Source organism: Pyricularia oryzae, chromosome 2 (assembly GCF_000002495.2).
Source record: "Pyricularia oryzae 70-15 chromosome 2, whole genome shotgun sequence".
NCBI lineage: Eukaryota > Fungi > Ascomycota > Sordariomycetes > Magnaporthales > Pyriculariaceae > Pyricularia > Pyricularia oryzae.
This window is the reverse complement of record NC_017850.1, coordinates 5672741-5689071: the sequence shown is the minus strand read 5'-3', so window position 1 is coordinate 5689071 and position 16331 is coordinate 5672741. Positions and strand designations below refer to the sequence as shown.

The following is a 16331-nucleotide window of genomic DNA, read 5'->3' as shown; positions in this document are numbered from 1 at the left end:
AAAATCAAATATAGTACGTTGAAGTACGCCCTTGGTAGTCTTCACCCTGCTTAGCGCAATGATCATGGCACATTTGTGCACAAATATCGCGTTTATGCTTCTGCGTATAAATCTTCGTAACAATTTACATCTACGGAGATAGAAATCTTGCATTTTTTGTGATAAATACACCGGCACAGAAAAGCAAGTCGCCACCAGAGTCCCACGTAATACCCTTTTAATATCTTCAACACCCACCCACCATGTAGCATACAACTTCTATGTGAGCTTTTGCTTGATGAAGAAGGATCGCAGATGTGACAGCTGCCATGCGCAAGTAATTCCGAGCACAGTAAGCTGGATGAGCATCCACCGCACGACGCGAGCATTCGTGGACTCTGACTGATCACGGAACTCTGCCTCACGTTCCTGGAGACAAGATTGATCATGCGGTTAGCGGTTTTGCTCTTTGTCATTCTTAGGGGATTGATCCGCCCGCGATGACTGGACCCAGGCCTCTTCTGAATGACCCCGAGGCAGGGCCCTAAGGAGGTATCAAGGCCAAAACCAAGAGGGGAATGGAATACACATACTCTCTGGAAGACCTGCTCTCTGCGGATGTCCTGCAGACGCATGTTGAGATCCTTGACGCGGGTAGCAATGTCCTCGAGCTTGTCCTTGTCGCTGCTCTCGAGGGCCGAGGTCTCTCCGATGGCCAGGTCGAGCGTCAGGCGGATGCCGCCGTTCTGGTTGCCGGTGGACAGCCAGCCTGTGTTGCCGCTGTTGGACGAGGGCGTAAAGCAGAGCTTGTGCTCTCCCGACTCGGCGGCGGTAAAAGTGAAACGACCGCTGCTGCTGCCCTTTTGCGAGACGACGCGGTGGTCGTTGTCGAAGGTTTCCTGCGCAAAAGGTCGGTTAGAAGACATGTAAGAGAGAGAGAGAGAGAGAGAGTAGAACAAAGTTGAAAAGAGCGATTGCTATCACTCACGTCTACCGAGATGTAAATGCTAATTCCGTCGTGCTTCCACCATGCCTTCCGGTGGTCGTCGTACTCCTCGGCGCTGTAGTGGCCCACCACCAATGTGTCCTTGGGGAGCTCCTCGTAGAAACACTTGGGAGCATGGCCGTCAATGTAAAAGTACAGAGCTTGCGCGACGGTGCTCAGAGTGAGCAATGGCAGGAATGGCCTCATTTTGTTTTGATGTTTTTTTATTAGACGGCTGCAACCGCCGTATGTGGTGAACCGGGTGGAAGATAGAGGTTCGTCGGTGCGGGCTATCGTTCGCAGCTGACTTCTTGGATAAATGGAGGGAATTCTTCAGCGTAAACGTGACCCTTTGGCTGTGGTGTCGGTGCCCCGTTGATGGGGAGCTTCTGTATGAAAAACTGGTTGCCTTTTGCAGCCTTTTGCAACCAGATAACTGGACTAGGTAAGTAGATCGCCTTGCTTGCAAATGGCTACATTGAACCACATCAACACACGACTGGCAGCTCCTCCCAATTACTCCCCAGAGGTGCCACGTTCACGACGAATTCTCGACAGGGGTATGGTCGCGGGATGTGGTAATCACGTGCTTTGGTGGGTCTGGCCATCTAGGAGCTCTCTCACCTTCGCGGTTGATCGGCGCTCGCTGAAGACCCGCGTCATACAGCCCAGCTGCCCATGAATCAATCGACCAAAGAGATTTTCCGTCATCTTAAAATCGAGTAAAAAGCATACAAATCCATCGAGATATTGACATCAATCAAACGCGCATTTGAGTCTGATGGTGATTATGAAATGGGCTGCTTTTATGCTCCTTGATGCGATCGCAAAGGCCGTTTAAGTCCTGACCTTTGGTCGTTTTTTGCTCGATTATCCAGGATTTTCCTATCGCGGTCCCATTCCTCACAAGCCTCAGAGGCCCGCTCCACCCGTAGCCTCTACCATCTGTCGGGTCACTTACTCGCCTCGAACGTCAACCGCCACCACCACCCCCCAACATGACTTCACTCGACGTCCGCGACGTACTTAACCTACCACAGGATGGAAGCGCACCACGACCATCCAAAAAAGCCAGACAATCAGCCCCGCGCACGAACCTGAAGGGCCTGGCTAGAGAGGTCCAGAGCCTGGGCGGCGACAACCCCATAGCTATCGTCCCCGAAACCTCTGTTTTCAAGAAGCGGCGACAGGCGAGCCGGAAGCCCGCTGCACGATGGGAGCTGCGACAGTTTAGGAATTCTGCGAGGGACGACCCCAGCCTGATCTTGCGGCACTGGTGTAGGAAGCAGGATGTCACCGGCGGCGTTAATGGCGATGCGCCGATGGAAGGCACTGGGCAACCGCCACCCCCTAAAGATGACATCGAGGACTCTGCGTTCGCCAAATTTAACGTGAAGGTTGACGTTCCACAGTACAACGACGATCAATATAAGTCGAGGTTGCAGAGCGCCGAATGGACCAAGGAAGAGACGGACTACCTGTTGGAGCTCGTTAGGGACTTCGACTTGAGGTGGCCCTTGATATGGGACCGATACGACTACAAACCTGCCCAGGCCGACGGAGATGCGACGAATGGAAACAGCTCCGCGGTTGTGTCCTTGGCATCGACGCGTTCGATGGAGGACCTAAAGGCGCGGTACTACGAAGTTGCTGCCAAGATGATGGCAGTTCAGAAGCCGGCACAATACATGACGAACGACGAGTTCCAACTATACGAAACTATGCTAAAATTCGACCCGGTTCAGGAGACGCAAAGGAAGAAGTTCGCCGCCAACTGTCTTACGAGGACAAAGGAGGAGGCCCGAGAAGAGGAGTCATTGCTGCTCGAGGTCAAGCGCATCCTGGCCAGGCAAGAGCGATTCAATGAGGAGCGCAGGGAGTTGTACAACAGACTGGACTATCCGCCAACCTCGGATACCACCGACATAAGCAGTTTCAAGACCAGCCAAGGATTAAGCAATTTGATTCAGAATATCGTGACTGCGGACAAGACCAAGAAGCGCAAGTCTCTCATGGCTCCAGAGAGTGCAGGCGGTGCTGCGGCTGCGGCTGCAACCACCGCCGCTCCTGCTTCTGCAGGCGCGGCTTCGAATGCACAGCCCGCAAGTGCCACAACAGAAAGCCGGCGCGAGAGCACTGCGGCAACCCCCGCAGGGAATCACAGGGATTCTATTTCTGCCGTCGAGAAACCCACTCCCGTCGAGGCGCCTACGAAGGGGAGCAAGAAGGGCTCGGCCCAAACAGAGAGGCGCAAGCTCAACGAGCACGAGGAGCAAGTCTACGGTGTTTCATTCCACGACCGACTCAGCTCTGGGCCGACCTTCCGCAACGAGAAGGTCAACAAACTCTTCTCTCACAAGAGCATGCAACAGCAGCAGCGTATTACGAACGTGCTCAACGAGCTCGACATACCGGCGCGCCTCGTCATGCCGACCGCTGCCGTCACTTCACAGTTCGAGCAGTTGGTACAGACTGTCACACAGCTCGTCGACCTGCGGAAACAGATCGACAAGCTGGATGGTGAGATCAAGGTCGAGCAGGCACGCAAAACGGAAAGAGAAAAGGCGCAGGGTGCCGCCGCAAGCCAAACGGACGGTGCTGCCGATGCTGCCAAGGCTCCAACAGAGGGCGGCGACAAGACAGCCACTGCCCCTGCAAAAGCCGACGGCGAGAAACCACTCTCTAGTAAAGCCGACAATGCTGCCGGTGGCGAGGCGAATGGGGACAAGTCCACAGTGGCTGCGAGCGCCGAAGCAGAACTGTACATGAATGGTGAAAAGAAGAGTGCCGAAAATGGACAGGCGACTGAGGAGGAAGTATCGGCGATAAAGGACGAAGAAGTTGCCGATAAAGATAAAACAACAGGCACGCGGCCTGGGTCAAGAGGCTCAAGGCCAGGAAGTCGAAACAAGCGCAGTGCGAGTGTGCTGTCTGCGGGTAGTGACAAGGGCAAGAGACAGAAACGTTGAGTGTAGAATATAATTCATGAGGCCACCTTTTTCCAACATTAGCATCTGCGGTCTTTTATCCTATCGCATATTACGTGCTTAATATGACCTGGGGCAATGTCCCCGATGAAACGGCATACATACAAATGGCCCTGTTCGGATTTACACAGCGGTAAAGGATGAATCCTGCTGGTAAATTTCCCAGTCTCATATCGGACCGAAAGCCAGCCAGTCTTGAGACTCTTGACGCGGATCAAGCGTTGACTGGCGATCTAGAAGAAACGAGTCGATCATGTCCTTGAGATGCGTGACTAGTCAGCTGCCAGGCCCATCCATAATCCGGTCACATCCAACCAGGAGAGAGGAGAAACCCATGAGAGGGGAAGCTTACCCAATCGATATCCTCGGCATTTATAGCGAGGAAGTCATCGTCCAACGGCAAATCATACATTGAATCTTGTATGTGGAATGTTTCCGGAGCGGCAGCTACGAGCCCTGCTTGTCCTGAAGACGGCACCGGGGGTGACAATGACGATGTAATAGTGGCCAGCCACTGCGAATCCTGTTGCTGCGGCTGCGGTTGCGGCGGCTGCTGCTGCTGCTGTTGCTGCTGCTGCTGTCGCCATTGTCTTGCCGTGGACCCAGCAAGCTCCTTGTTGGTCCTCTTTACCTTGGCTATGATCGCACCCAGGACTTTGACGGCGTACGTCGTGTCCCGGGATGAGTGCCGGCGGCTGTACCAGAATCCGTACGTCATCTCCAGCACCTCGAGCTTTTCCAGTTGGTCATCGAGACTATCATTGATATTCTTTAGCAAAAGGGAGAAGAATAGCGAGAGCAGGCTTTAATGGTTATTCCACCCCTGAAAAACAGGGTGCGGTAAGGGATTTATTTGTGATAACTGACCTTGTACTCCCACAAGACGACGACTCGACCAAGTCCAGACACATGATGGTCGCGGCAAGCAGGAAATCGTGCTTGACGACGCCGCCCAACAGGTAATCCTCGCCGTGCAGGCGGCCGCCGGGCCTCATCTCCCTTTCGATCTCGGCCTGGACTTTTAAGATGCGCAGCGCAGAGGCGCGGCATGCCGTGCGCGAGTACTCGACGCTTGGATCCGGCAACCTTCCGCCGCCGCCGCCACAAGTCAGGTAGGCGCGGTGCAGGACGCACACGGACTTGTGGTACATGAGGTCTGCCGCGACGCGATGGATGATGCGCGGCGGCGTATCGGTCAGTGGCGCGTGCTCGCAGATGGGCAGGATGAGCCGGAGGCTCGGTGGCATGTTGGTGAGGTGGGCGCGCAGCTCGGCGTCGAGGGCCATGGTCTGCTGGTACGATGGCGACGAGGCTATGTCTTGTTGCTCCTGATGCTGCTGCTGCTGCTGCCGGATGGTGTGGCGCACCAGGCGGCGGGCTAGCCGGATCGACTTGGACTTGTAGCAGATGTACAGCATGTTCGTCGGGTCAGTGCTGGGCCGTTCCGCCGGCAGCACCGTTGTGTGCTCGTCAAAGTCGGTGTCTATCAGGTTGGTAGGGCCATCGGTGTCGGTGTCGTCTCCATGTATGACGGTGGGAACTCCGTAGCGGAAGGAGAGGAGGAAGTCAAAGGCTTCGAGAACATACCATCTGCAGGTACGTGTTTTATACGTGGTCGAATTTATCGGTTAGCTTGCTGGGCCATACAAATAACAACACAGACAACAAAAGAAAGAAACACACAGAAGAAACATCACCACTTACGTTCTCCGGCGCATCTCTCCCGCAAACACAGACAACGCCGGGCGTTCCTGACCACGGCCGCCGACTGCCGCAGTAGAGGACAGGTGCCGAGGATCTCGGTGGTAACCCAGATGCTGCGCAAGCCTGATGGCGGTGCCGACGCCGGCCCACAGCATCGGGTCCGTCTCCCCGTCGATGCTGTAGAGACGCATGAAACTGCAGAGCGCGAGCGCCTCGACGGCGTACTCGGGCCCCTTGAGGTAGTCGCCAGACACGAGGCACCGCGCCGCCATGTCGCGGAGGGCGCCGAGCTTGACCACCTCGGGCCACGCCTCCATGTCCTTGGGCTGGAAGACGGCGCCCTCGTCGCGGCCCCTTGACGCCCGCCGCGCCAACTCCACCCCCGAGGACATGTACAGCACCGAGAACAGCATGCTGACCCAGAGCACGCTCGCGGCCTCGGGCCTCTCCCAAAATGCGACGTACATGCGCTGGAACTGCACCGAGTGCAGCATGGGCGCGCGCAGAAAGTCGTTGCAAAAGTAGGCCGCCAGCAGTTTGTCGCACTCGGTCCGCGGCGGGAGCGCATCCACGATCTCGTCGATCGACACGCGGGCGCCCCTCCTCTCGAGCAAAAAGTCGGTTTCGAGCCGGCCACCCGACGACGACGGTCGTGGCGACGGGGTCCGGGATGTTCGCGCGGGCGGTGGGGCGGCGTCTTCGGCCATCTCGTGCTCGAGGTAGCCCTGCAGGTCGCGAATCTGTTGCAAGAACGCGGACCAGTGCGTGGCGCCGATAAACGGCGTCGCCGTCGACCCCTCCTGGTTGCCTCCCAGGTGCTCACCCGGCCGAGGCGCCATGTCGACGACGCCCGAGAGGTTTTGTGGGTGTAGTTCGCCGGCACGGCCCGACGCGGGCGAGGCCGACGAGGCGGGTGAGGGGCCGGACGTGATACTGCTGCTCTGCGCCGTCTCGGGAGTCTCGCCGCTGCTGCTGCTGCTGCCTGCCCCCTGCGCACGACCCATCAGCTCACTGACCATGTCCTCTAATCTCTGCAGCCGGACCTGCGCCTCGTATCTACTGGATCCACCTCCGCTTCCGGCGCCACCATGGCCTTTGGAAATCGAGCCTCCGCCCCTGGGCCCTGCGATCGTGGAACCACCACCACCACTACCACCGACGCCGCCGCCCGTCGCGCCCAAGGCTGGGGCCGCGGCATAGTAGCACGTGTCTCCGCGTCCAACGCAGCCCAGGCACGGGTGCTGCCTGTCGCACTTCTTTTTGCGAAGCCGGCAGGGTTCGCAGGCCACGGCCGGCCGGTTCCTTCTCCTGATGCGACGGCGTGAAGGGTCTAGCGCCGGCGCTGATGTAGTCGCCTCGACTGTGCCGCTGTCCGTGGTCTTGGCGCGAAAGACCGTGGTGTAGTCGGAAAGCGGCGTCGATGAGCTTGTCATTCCTTTTTTAAATCTTGTTGCTTTTGAAATCTGTTCTTTTTATGGTTTAAGCGCAACTTGGTTTCCTTTTTTTCTTGCTAGATCTAGATGATGACCGATAGGCAGACAATCTCTTGAACCCTGTTGAGCAATGGGGCACAAAGATAGGGAGGACTCCGCTGATGAGGTGAGAAACCCCACTAGGAAGAAATCCATTCCTTCAGCCTCGCGCTCATAATGGATGGCTAAGTCCGCTACGTCCGTCAGCAAGAGCCAGGACAGAGCTACAGTGGCGCAAGATTAATGCGCAGCTTGACCACTCTGGAAATAACAAAAGAAAGACCCAGTGGCATCACAGGGATCCTGCGACAAATAATCGAAACTAAGATGTTTTCTCCCTCTCATTCCATCGTTCAATTATCTGACAGGTGAACCGTCATCTAGTATCTTGAGGCTCCCAAAATAACATGGAATCAAATCGTTACCAAGGAGATATTACCAAGAATAAATAAGGGCTGCTATGAGCAACATCTGAAACGACGCCGACACCATCCAGCAAACGACTCTTCCATGTGAGAGGAAGCTACCAGAGCTTGTCAGACGCAAGACTAGAAGCCCAAATCCAGACTAGACTTGCAAACAAAACTTCGCCATGCCATGCGTCACAGTACTGATGCCATAAACATCAAGACCAACACTAGCAAAACAATGGCCAAAATCGGCACCTTTATCATGTTCCATACACATGCCGTGGGTATCATGCCAAAGAGTAAATCAATCAACAGGGGAAAAATGACCACGAACAGTAAAAAAAAAAAGAAGAAAATGAAAGTACCAAGACACATTATGTATAGGCAACCAGTAAACACCACAAAAAGGCTATGTTTCCATGTATGCTCAAGAAATCACTCTAACCCTTCTATATGCATATAGGAGGAATGAAACGGCGATATGCGAGGCTTGCGGCCATTATTAGGTTGACATCCATACATAGCAGCAATCAAGATGCAAATGCAATCTGCCTCCTGACTCTAGCCGGACTGCCATAGGCTACGCTTTGCGAGGGTATATCCTGCATTTTTACCTCGTTAGTACATCGCTCTAAATGGTGCATGGATTTAAGTCAAAACTCACCCTAGTGACAACAGACCCAGCTCCGATGGTACTGCCAGCTCCAATGGTGACACCGGGAAGAATCGTGACGTTTGCGCCGATAAATACGTTGTCGTGGATCGTCACTGGCTGGGCCGTCTGCTGGCTGAGTGCGCCGTTGCGGCGCCGTGGGTCTGTCGAAAGCGTTGCAGTGTGGATCTGGACGCTGGGTCCGATATAGGTGTTATCCCCGACGATCACCGCGGCCGAGTCACTGATTGATGTGTTTCTCCCGATAAAAACGTTGTCCTTGATTGTGATGTTGTAGCCATAATCGCAGTGAAATGGCGCCTCAACCACAACACCATTGCCGATGTGGCCCGTCTGTGAGACGGGTGAAACCATGTTTGGAGTCATCTGAATTGGTTCGCTCGGCTGGAGAATGTCTTTGAATAAGCGGCTTCTCTCCGTTGGCGACACCCCGGTGGTAGGATTGGTCGAGTTGTTGAACCGCCACACAGCAGTCAAACACCTCTCACGCTCTAGAACAAGTTCCTTGTCATAGGGGTTGAAGGGATTGCCCGAGACCATCTCCTCCTTCTCCCGCTTTGGACGAGTCGGCGCGGCGAATGTGTGTGAGAGGGCCATTTGTGCTGTGGCCTGGACCGTGGCTGCAGACTTTGGAGGACTCGATGACCTGTGGACCCTGTCGTGGGTCACGTTGATCTTGGGGATCGGGCCCGACTTTTGCAGGTCTGAATCTGTCCGAGTAAGGTCGTGCAATGGTGGGACTCTCTTTGGTGTCTGATATTCGGGATGTGGGTTCAGAAGTTCATGCGGTGTGCGGGCACTGATGGGAGTAGGGAGAAGGTTTGTGACTGTCGAGTTGTGAAATGCCGACAACTTGCCTTCAGAGGCCGTGGTCACAACTGGCATCGGTAAGGGGGCAGGGGCCCGCTCGTCATCGGACAGAAGGCGCTGGTGCGGCGTTTCTATCCGCAGCTGTTGGCCACGGTACGAGGGGAGAGGCTCGCGTTTCTGTGGAGGCATTATGGCTGGCGCAGCAATTGGGGGAAATCCCGATTGGGGCATGCCGTATGCCCCGGGTGGGATGTACGTCGGGTCCTTGCTCTCAATCTGGACTGTCGTCGGTTTGCTCTCAGGTTTTGGCCAGGTACCGCGCTGCGGAGGGTATCCGGCGCAGACGAAACCGCCTCGGATGCAGTTACTGCCTATAGCCGTGATATAAAAAAATCAGCAAGTGCGACCCCCCCAAAAAAGGCATTTATGATGAATCATCACTTACATTCAGGTTTGGCCTCGTCACACTTCTTTTTGCGTTTCCTGCAGGTAAGGCAGCCTGTCTTGGTCCGATTGCTAAAGTTGCGCTTTCTCTTCTTGGGATCCGAATGAACTAGCCCATCGCGTTGCTGTTCGGCATTGTATGAGCCGCTTGGGTAAGGCGTCATGGGTGAATCATCCATATCATCAGGGCTGGCCCTCTCATCGTCATTGCTTATGCGCTGCGTCGCCCTGGCAAGGCTGTCACCCATGGGGTCTACCTCGCTGATGGCAGAGCTTGGAATTGCAGAATGGGCCTGCTCATAGTTTGGTCCCCAATCATCCCTGGCTCCCGGAGGCCCAAAAAGAGACTTCCTCACGCTTTGCTCCTGCCCGTTCCTCCTCTCGTGGCCGGTCTCTGCGTACGTCGCGTGGTTCTTTTGGGGACTGAAACTGCTTTGATCACGTGAGCGGGGGCGAGATTGCGCCTGACCTTCCTTGGGTTCGGACGTTTCTCGATGAGCGGGTTCCGCGGTTGAGCGGGTGTCTGGTGAATTAGATCTCTTGCGTTTTAGTGCGCCGCTGTCGACATCAGAAAAGCCGGTCGAAGGATGACGCGGCCGGTCGACAGTTGAAGCGGGACCTGCCCGGTTCTCCCTTTGCCGCTCCCGCTCATCAAGTTCCGCTGCATTTTGCTTCGCACGTTCCCTGTCGGTCTCAGCAGCTGCTGTCCTAGACGGACTCACGTCGTCTGCCGGTCTTGATGCTTTGTTGTTGGTGGGTTCTCGCTGAGATCTCGGCGCGACAGCCTCGGTTCGTGGCAGTTCCTCTGATCCGGACCTCTTCATCTCGCTGGCAACACCGCCATTCACGATGTCCAATGCCTTTGGCGAGCCGCCATTCAGTGCAGTGAAAGTAGCCATGCTCGCGTATGTACACGCGCGCGTCGATTCGGCTCGATTTTGACAAAAAGACTCCCAACTCTGACCAAGGAAAAAATAATAAAACAAGAATAAAAATGTTGAGGTGCCGGGCAATGGCAAAATAGCCCCGATTTTGCGAGTGGCTGAACGTATGCTGTGATGCGCTGCACTGTACTTGGATACAAACGCAATACCAACACCCACAGCCAAGGCAAAGAAAGACTAGGTTTGCCCACGGCTCAGTTTGACCGAAGCCCGCTTTTCCCAAGGCGTCGTGGGTTCCCAGTTGTACAAGAAAAAGAAGCAAAATAAGGGAGAGTATAATGAAAAGAAGCAATCAATGCACAAATATCCCCCAAATACAGCCAGCTATTGTGGGTTCCAGACAAAATGTGGAGGGGCTGACGGAAACGATTGATCTTCAAAAAGATGACTGACAGCTCAGGATCTCTCGTCGAGGACAAGGACAAAAGAGGGCGGGGGGAGAGAAAAAAGATGGCGGCTGAAAGTTCGCGGCGACAGGCGACCCTTAAGCGCTCTTGGCGCCCTATTCCAAACTAGACTCTTTTGCGCGAGGAGAGCAACACACACCAGAGGGAAGATTGTTTCGCTGGCGGTAGTCGTTTCTGAATCGGGACTGGTTGAGAAACTCGAACAAAGTGCGAAAAAGGGTGGACCTCTCTTCAGACGGGATGTGCTCTGTGCTGGGTGTAGCGAGGTAAGTGCGGTGGATGCACGCACTAAAAAATCGACCAGGGTCGCGACGTTCCCGAGGCACGACGAGTGATGGGGCGTCGGGGTGATCCAAATGCGTCACGGCGCCGGATGCATTGAACGAATGGCTTCCAAGGCCTGTTCGCGTGAGCGGCAATGAGCAGTCCGTCTGATTTCTTCTTTATTTTCTTTTTTTTCTTCTTTTTTGCTCCGTGGCGGAAATCAGTGGTGCGTGGTGGATGATATGATCAAGCGCGCAGGATCATTTGGTTGGCGATTTTTTATTTATTTTTTCTTGCTTTCGAGCTTGGAATCTTTTTTTTTTTCTTCGGGAAAGCGGACAGCAAAAACCAAGACAAGATGACAGAGTAACGTGCGTTGCTCCGCTAGTCTCTATTGCTTCCTTCCTCCGGTTTGCTGATTAAAAACCCGTCAAGGATTTGAGATACTGTATGTCATACAGTAGTAATTAAAGGAGCCAGGCAACTTGGCAAGGTGTGGATGCGAATGCGTCTGTCAAGCCAGACCCAGTCTAATCTTTTTGATGTAATGTAATGTAGGTGGCAGATGTAGGTATGAATGTAATATGGCGGAAGCAGGTGAAAAAAAAAAAACACATGCGTATTGAAAGCCCACCCTTGAAAAGGAGGGGGCGACTGGATGGTCTAGTATAATATCAGACTGCAGTAGCGCAAGGGCTTTTCCTCAACAGACAACGCAGGCACGCCCGCCCGCCTTATCGTGCGTGAGTGTGCGTCTTGTGTTGTGTAGGTACTCCGTAGTAATATTCTCGGGACCCGTTCTGGTAAAAGTCGCTTCCAGGTTTCGCAGGCCGTGTCAGACGTTAATACCCGAGAGTGGACGAATTAAGCTCTAATCTCGAAAAAGCTCAGGCCGGCTTTTGCGGACTGGGCTTTAGAGGCTAGGTACCTAGCCTGGACACGCGAGGTGAGTGCGGGTCAAGGGGGGCGTGTATATTTGGGGGTTGAGTGGGTGTGTCTTCAAAGCGGCGAGTGGAAATACCAAAGGGACAAAGAAGGAGGGAAACAAATAAAAATGCAAAAGATGCGCGCGCTCTCATGCGCTTGTTGGCGAGACGTCCAGGGTTTTCTTGTTCGTCGTGACGCGCGATTACCTGAGGACTCGACTGTCGCTTGCTGCGCCTGCTTGGGTCCCGTCCCGGTCTGGCGCGGTGTCGCAACGGCGGAGTCCAGACAAATGATGCTACCACGTACTCGTCTTGGGCCTGGCTTCGGTTGAGACAAAGAGAGTCCACAGAAAAATTCCAACGGGGATCTTGCCGTCCTTTTGGCCCCCAAGCCGGAAGGAGTATCCACTATTCTTTTTTTTCTTTTCTCGGGTGGTCACTCCACTCACTTGTGTGCTACTCGGGGTTTGCGATTCGATCACGGGATTCAAACTCTTGTTGGTTCGTTTCTTTCACCTTTTTTCTTCTTCTTTTTTTGAGTGTGGAGAACATAAACATACAAAATCGTGGGTGCAGAAATCCGAGCCAGAGATATGTGGGCAAAAAGCGAGGTAATGACCATGGGGTGCCAATTGCAGAAGGCAGAGAAGGGGGGAAAGAGAAAAAGAGAGAGAGAAGTGCATCCTTTGCGTTGCACACTTGGCAGGATTACAACCGGAAGGTTGTAAGCACTGTCTACCCGAGCAGCCTAAGCAAGCACCCAGCAGAAAACCCAAAACCTATATTTTTATTCTTATTTTTCGAAGAAAGAAAAAAAAACCGCGGAATGTGGTAGTGACGAAAGAAGCGGTTCGCGGCCGAGCCCAAGAATAGAAGAACGTTTGTGGACCAATATCAGGTCTTAACGAGAACTTGTAAATAGAAGCGAAACGTTCTTCTTAGTTTGTACCTATGTTACTTCCTGGACAGGGCAATAACCTACATCAATTATTTCATTAATGTTACCGCCTTCATCGTCGACTGCCCGCTGACCTTTCTCTGTGCACGCTTCTTGTCAAGTTGTTTCTCTTATTGCAGTCCTTGGTCCATATCACCTGGACAATATCAAACACCCCTAGGTGCTACGATCGAGGCGGTAAATGCGATAATAGCCCGGGGCAACGACGAGACTTCAGCGCCCAGGCATCGCGCGTACAAAACGAAGCAGAGCCAATACCGTCGATCCCCCCGACTTCCATAAGTCCACCCTCCCCCTCCATCGTTCATCGCGACACTCTTCTCATGCCAAGATTTGGCGGGCGAGTTTTTTTGAACCAAGTGCCTGCCAGCCACACAGTAATAATGTGGAACCAAAAAATGGAGGGCGACAAGGCTACATGGAGGTACGTACCCAGCCTGCTGTGATCATTAGACGACGGAGCCGGGAGGAGGGTTTTCAATGGTGCACGGGTGCCCAGCCCGCCTTTTTGCGGAGGATGGTGTGGGGTTGTGGATCTAAGTAATGGATGGAATGGGAGTAAGGTGTGCGTCTTGGGGTGTCAAAGTGCACATTTACCGCGCGAAGTAACCGACAACCGCGTCTCCTAATGGCAGCGGAGTGCAAGCGCATGCGTAGCCTCCACATTTTTGCTGCAAAGCCATCTCAACTAAACAATGCACAACCCTACCAAGCTATGTACGACTGCTACCAATACATGACCTAATACCCAGCAAAGCAAAGCAGTCAGTCTTTGGTTCTCGGAAACCCTCGGCACTGCTATCTCCGGGAATCCCGGTTCCTATGTTCAAGGTTAGTATATTCAAGATGGGCAGACGAAATGCCTACTCGATCTGTAGAATACATTATCCGACTACATCTGCCTGACCTCGCCCGAATCGGGGTACACAGCGAACAGCGAAAAGCTGGTCAGGTCAGGTCATGGGCAGTTTGAGCAAAGAATCGACATGACACTCAAGTGATTAGAAGCACGGACCAAACCCCATGCGACTTTATCACTCCACATCAGCCCAAAAAGATTAGGTTTTTCATGGGCCGCGCATCCCGTGTGAGGTCGACGTAAGTCTGTGTACCCGCTACGGTTGACAGCTAAAACAAAGAAAAGAGAAGAAGTAAAAAGGGCTCCGATTTGTCATTGATGGTTCACCTTGCGCATGTTGTCTCCACGCCAATGGCAAGACTTTTCAAGTTAGCTCGCTTCTGACTCTACCGCCGGCAGCTTTTGATCCTGGACAAGCTCCCTCGTTTGCCGGGGACAGCAGCTAACAGGTGACATCGGAGGCCTACCTTTCAGCTCGACTGTAACAGACGCGCGGCGACACTTGCGGTTGTGCCTGGATATTCGGTATGATAGGCGAGTCATTTCCTCCAGTCATTTGGTGCTTCATAGGCAGGTAGTGAACCGTTACGTTACTCCCGTGCGTCCGTCGTCGGTGGAGGTCTATCTATGTCTATCTCGGCCTTTTTCTTTCTTCTCCTTCTCTTTGCGTTAAAAAAATATTTCTTTTCTATTCTTTTTCTTTGGCTCTCGTGATGTCGGCGCGAAGAAAAAAGTGGAAGCCGCCGAACAAAAGAGGTCAGCTTCCGAGCGGTGCGTCTGTTCGAAACATGAGACGCTACCAATCAAATCGCAGAATCGAGCCGTTCGAAATGTGGGCAAACAGAATAGCGCCGGCAGTGGACCGCTCCTAGAACCAATCAACCAATCAGCCATGCGTGGCTGGGATTTAAATTGGCTCGACAATTGAAAATCCCTGGTAGCGGTCGTCGCATCTGCATTGCGGTGAAGTACCTTAGATGACTTTTCATTTCTCGAGAATCTACCCGCCCGCCGTTCACCCATTTGGTGGACATTCGAGGACTCGTGCTGATGACTTCAAGGACACGCCACCTGGCTTGGCCATCTTTTTTGCCCATTCGGAATCGATCAGTTACTCCGTACCATTTGTCAAAGGTCAATTGCAGCTCAGCATCAAAACCGATGCTGCTCTGATTTAATTATAGAAACTGCAGGGGTTAGCCCTTGTCCGGTCGTTGGGTTGTAGCGCCAAGAGTGCAACCAACCTTGAGCTTTTTGCCCTTGCTTCTGGATGTACTTCGTACTGAGCAACAAATGGATGCTTACCGCAAGATTGGCAGTTGAGAGACCACCGCAAGGTAGCACGGCGCTTGAGAATGATTCACTTTTCCGTGGAACAGGGCGATTGCAAGTTGCCACGAAAGCTGGCGACCATCATCTCATTGGCACGGACCCAGACAGGATTGATCCAATAAAAACCACTTTGAATACCACCGGTCGAAATCTACCCTGCCTTGTCTGCTCCTCCTTACCTTATTAGGAGCCAAGCTGCTAATTACCAAATGGACTTGGGGGTAAAATGTTAGCCCTCCAACTCGCTGGGCCAGTTATCTTGGTTGCACAGTCCATAAATAGCAACCGGGTCTAGCTTCCAACGGCTGGGCGAGCAATTGCAAGCGAGCTCGGCAATTTTTGCTATGGTTACGGTACATGCCCAGGTGGGTAGGTAAATAGTAATAACAGTAATTAATTGACAAGGAGGACATCTGCATCGGATGTTTATCACCAGGATGTCGAGGAGGGTATGTATAGAACCCCGAGTAGGTTAATTATCCAAGACCACCAAATGCGAGTCTTCACGTCAGCTCAACAGGGGAGGGAACTAACTGGTGCTGACTGATGCACAGTGGGTGGGGTTGACGAGGTGGCAGTACTGCAGACCGACCGACCACTCGCCGCTTTCCCACATGACCTCGCCGTGAGACTGCAAAGACTGGCTGGACCAGGTTTAATCTGGTCTGTCGGTTCGTTGAGCCGGGAGAGTTCAGACAGAAAGAATACAACGCACAGAGTATGTAGCTCGTCGGAGGATTATGCAAAGAAAATTCGCCACTTTCGCGACGCCACCCATCCATTTGGAACTACCAATTATTGGGGTTTCGTGCATGGTCTCCCTCCATGTCAACCTACAAAGTATGTGAACGAAATAGGTGTGGTACCAAGGCCATTGGTTATCATTTCATCTCGTCTCATCTTGCGCTGCAATGCGGACACAATTCTAGCCGCCGGATTATTGCCGACCCTTAACCTGCGAACCGCGCGTGTCGGCTCGTTGGCTGCACCTCGCTCTCGCTGGAAACACTACAAGCAGACACTTTCTTTTTTTTTTGTTATGTGTGTCGTCTGAACAGTCACAAGAAACTGTTGTCTCTTCAACTCACCTTGGCTGCTTACCGGAGAAGAGGCGGTGCAAAGCCCCGCGGAAAGGCGGCTCCTCGGCAGCCGAAGAAGCGCGGGGGTCTGCCTGCAT

The 16331-nt window shown here is 53.4% G+C and overlaps 5 protein-coding genes across 5 annotated transcripts; 1 reads left to right on the top strand and 4 right to left on the bottom strand.

The window, feature by feature from the left end:
- Positions 1 to 28: 28 nt before the first annotated feature.
- On the bottom strand, positions 29 to 1481 carry MGG_08096 (transmembrane emp24 domain-containing protein 9). The gene is made up of 3 exons (XM_003715003.1): positions 968 to 1481; positions 573 to 878; positions 29 to 408 (listed from the first exon to the last, which is right to left on the bottom strand). The coding sequence occupies exons 1-3, from the start codon at positions 1169 to 1171 to the stop codon at positions 259 to 261; spliced, it is 660 nt and encodes a 219-aa protein (XP_003715051.1). The 5' UTR covers positions 1172 to 1481; the 3' UTR covers positions 29 to 258.
- A 157-nt stretch (positions 1482 to 1638) lies between these two features.
- MGG_08095 (SWR1-complex protein 4) lies at positions 1639 to 4051 on the top strand. The gene has a single exon (XM_003715002.1). It carries the CDS (start codon positions 1963 to 1965, stop codon positions 3931 to 3933), a length of 1971 nt encoding a protein of 656 aa, XP_003715050.1. The 5' UTR covers positions 1639 to 1962; the 3' UTR covers positions 3934 to 4051.
- Positions 2654 to 7240, bottom strand: MGG_08094 (fungal specific transcription factor domain-containing protein). Its single transcript, XM_003715001.1, has 5 exons — positions 5656 to 7240; positions 4819 to 5541; positions 4304 to 4706; positions 4057 to 4209; positions 2654 to 3959 (listed from the first exon to the last, which is right to left on the bottom strand). Exons 1-4 carry the CDS (start codon positions 7086 to 7088, stop codon positions 4120 to 4122), a joined length of 2649 nt encoding a protein of 882 aa, XP_003715049.1. The 5' UTR covers positions 7089 to 7240; the 3' UTR covers positions 2654 to 3959; positions 4057 to 4119.
- A 175-nt stretch (positions 7241 to 7415) lies between these two features.
- On the bottom strand, positions 7416 to 11741 carry MGG_08093 (nodulation protein L). Its single transcript, XM_003715000.1, has 3 exons — positions 9466 to 11741; positions 8202 to 9391; positions 7416 to 8139 (listed from the first exon to the last, which is right to left on the bottom strand). The coding sequence occupies exons 1-3, from the start codon at positions 10361 to 10363 to the stop codon at positions 8068 to 8070; spliced, it is 2160 nt and encodes a 719-aa protein (XP_003715048.1). The 5' UTR covers positions 10364 to 11741; the 3' UTR covers positions 7416 to 8067.
- A 3255-nt stretch (positions 11742 to 14996) lies between these two features.
- Positions 14997 to 16331, bottom strand: MGG_15815 (uncharacterized protein; the record flags this gene model as incomplete). Its single annotated transcript, XM_003714999.1, has 4 exons — positions 14997 to 15009; positions 15334 to 15352; positions 15689 to 15798; positions 16243 to 16331. 4 exons carry the CDS (start codon positions 16329 to 16331, stop codon positions 14997 to 14999), a joined length of 231 nt encoding a protein of 76 aa, XP_003715047.1.

Bases quoted from the DNA above. Each gene is read 5' to 3' on its own strand.
- MGG_08096 (XM_003715003.1), bottom strand. From the start codon at position 1,171: ATGAGGCCATTCCTGCCATTGCTCACTCTGAGCACCGTCGCGCAAGCT. The intron at 879-967 runs GTGAGTGATAGC...CCTTTTGCGCAG, and splicing joins GCATTTACATCTCGGTAGAC to GAAACCTTCGACAACGACCA. The intron at 409-572 runs GTATGTGTATTC...TCTTGTCTCCAG, and splicing joins GAGAGCAGGTCTTCCAGAGA to GAACGTGAGGCAGAGTTCCG.
- MGG_08095 (XM_003715002.1), top strand. From the start codon at position 1,963: ATGACTTCACTCGACGTCCGCGACGTACTTAACCTACCACAGGATGGA.
- MGG_08094 (XM_003715001.1), bottom strand. From the start codon at position 7,088: ATGACAAGCTCATCGACGCCGCTTTCCGACTACACCACGGTCTTTCGC. The intron at 5,542-5,655 runs GTAAGTGGTGAT...ACGTACCTGCAG, and splicing joins GGAGAGATGCGCCGGAGAAC to ATGGTATGTTCTCGAAGCCT. The intron at 4,210-4,303 runs GTAAGCTTCCCC...ACGCATCTCAAG, and splicing joins ATGCCGAGGATATCGATTGG to GACATGATCGACTCGTTTCT.
- MGG_08093 (XM_003715000.1), bottom strand. From the start codon at position 10,363: ATGGCTACTTTCACTGCACTGAATGGCGGCTCGCCAAAGGCATTGGAC. The intron at 9,392-9,465 runs GTAAGTGATGAT...TCACGGCTATAG, and splicing joins TGACGAGGCCAAACCTGAAT to GCAGTAACTGCATCCGAGGC. The intron at 8,140-8,201 runs GTGAGTTTTGAC...GTAAAAATGCAG, and splicing joins CTGGGTCTGTTGTCACTAGG to GATATACCCTCGCAAAGCGT.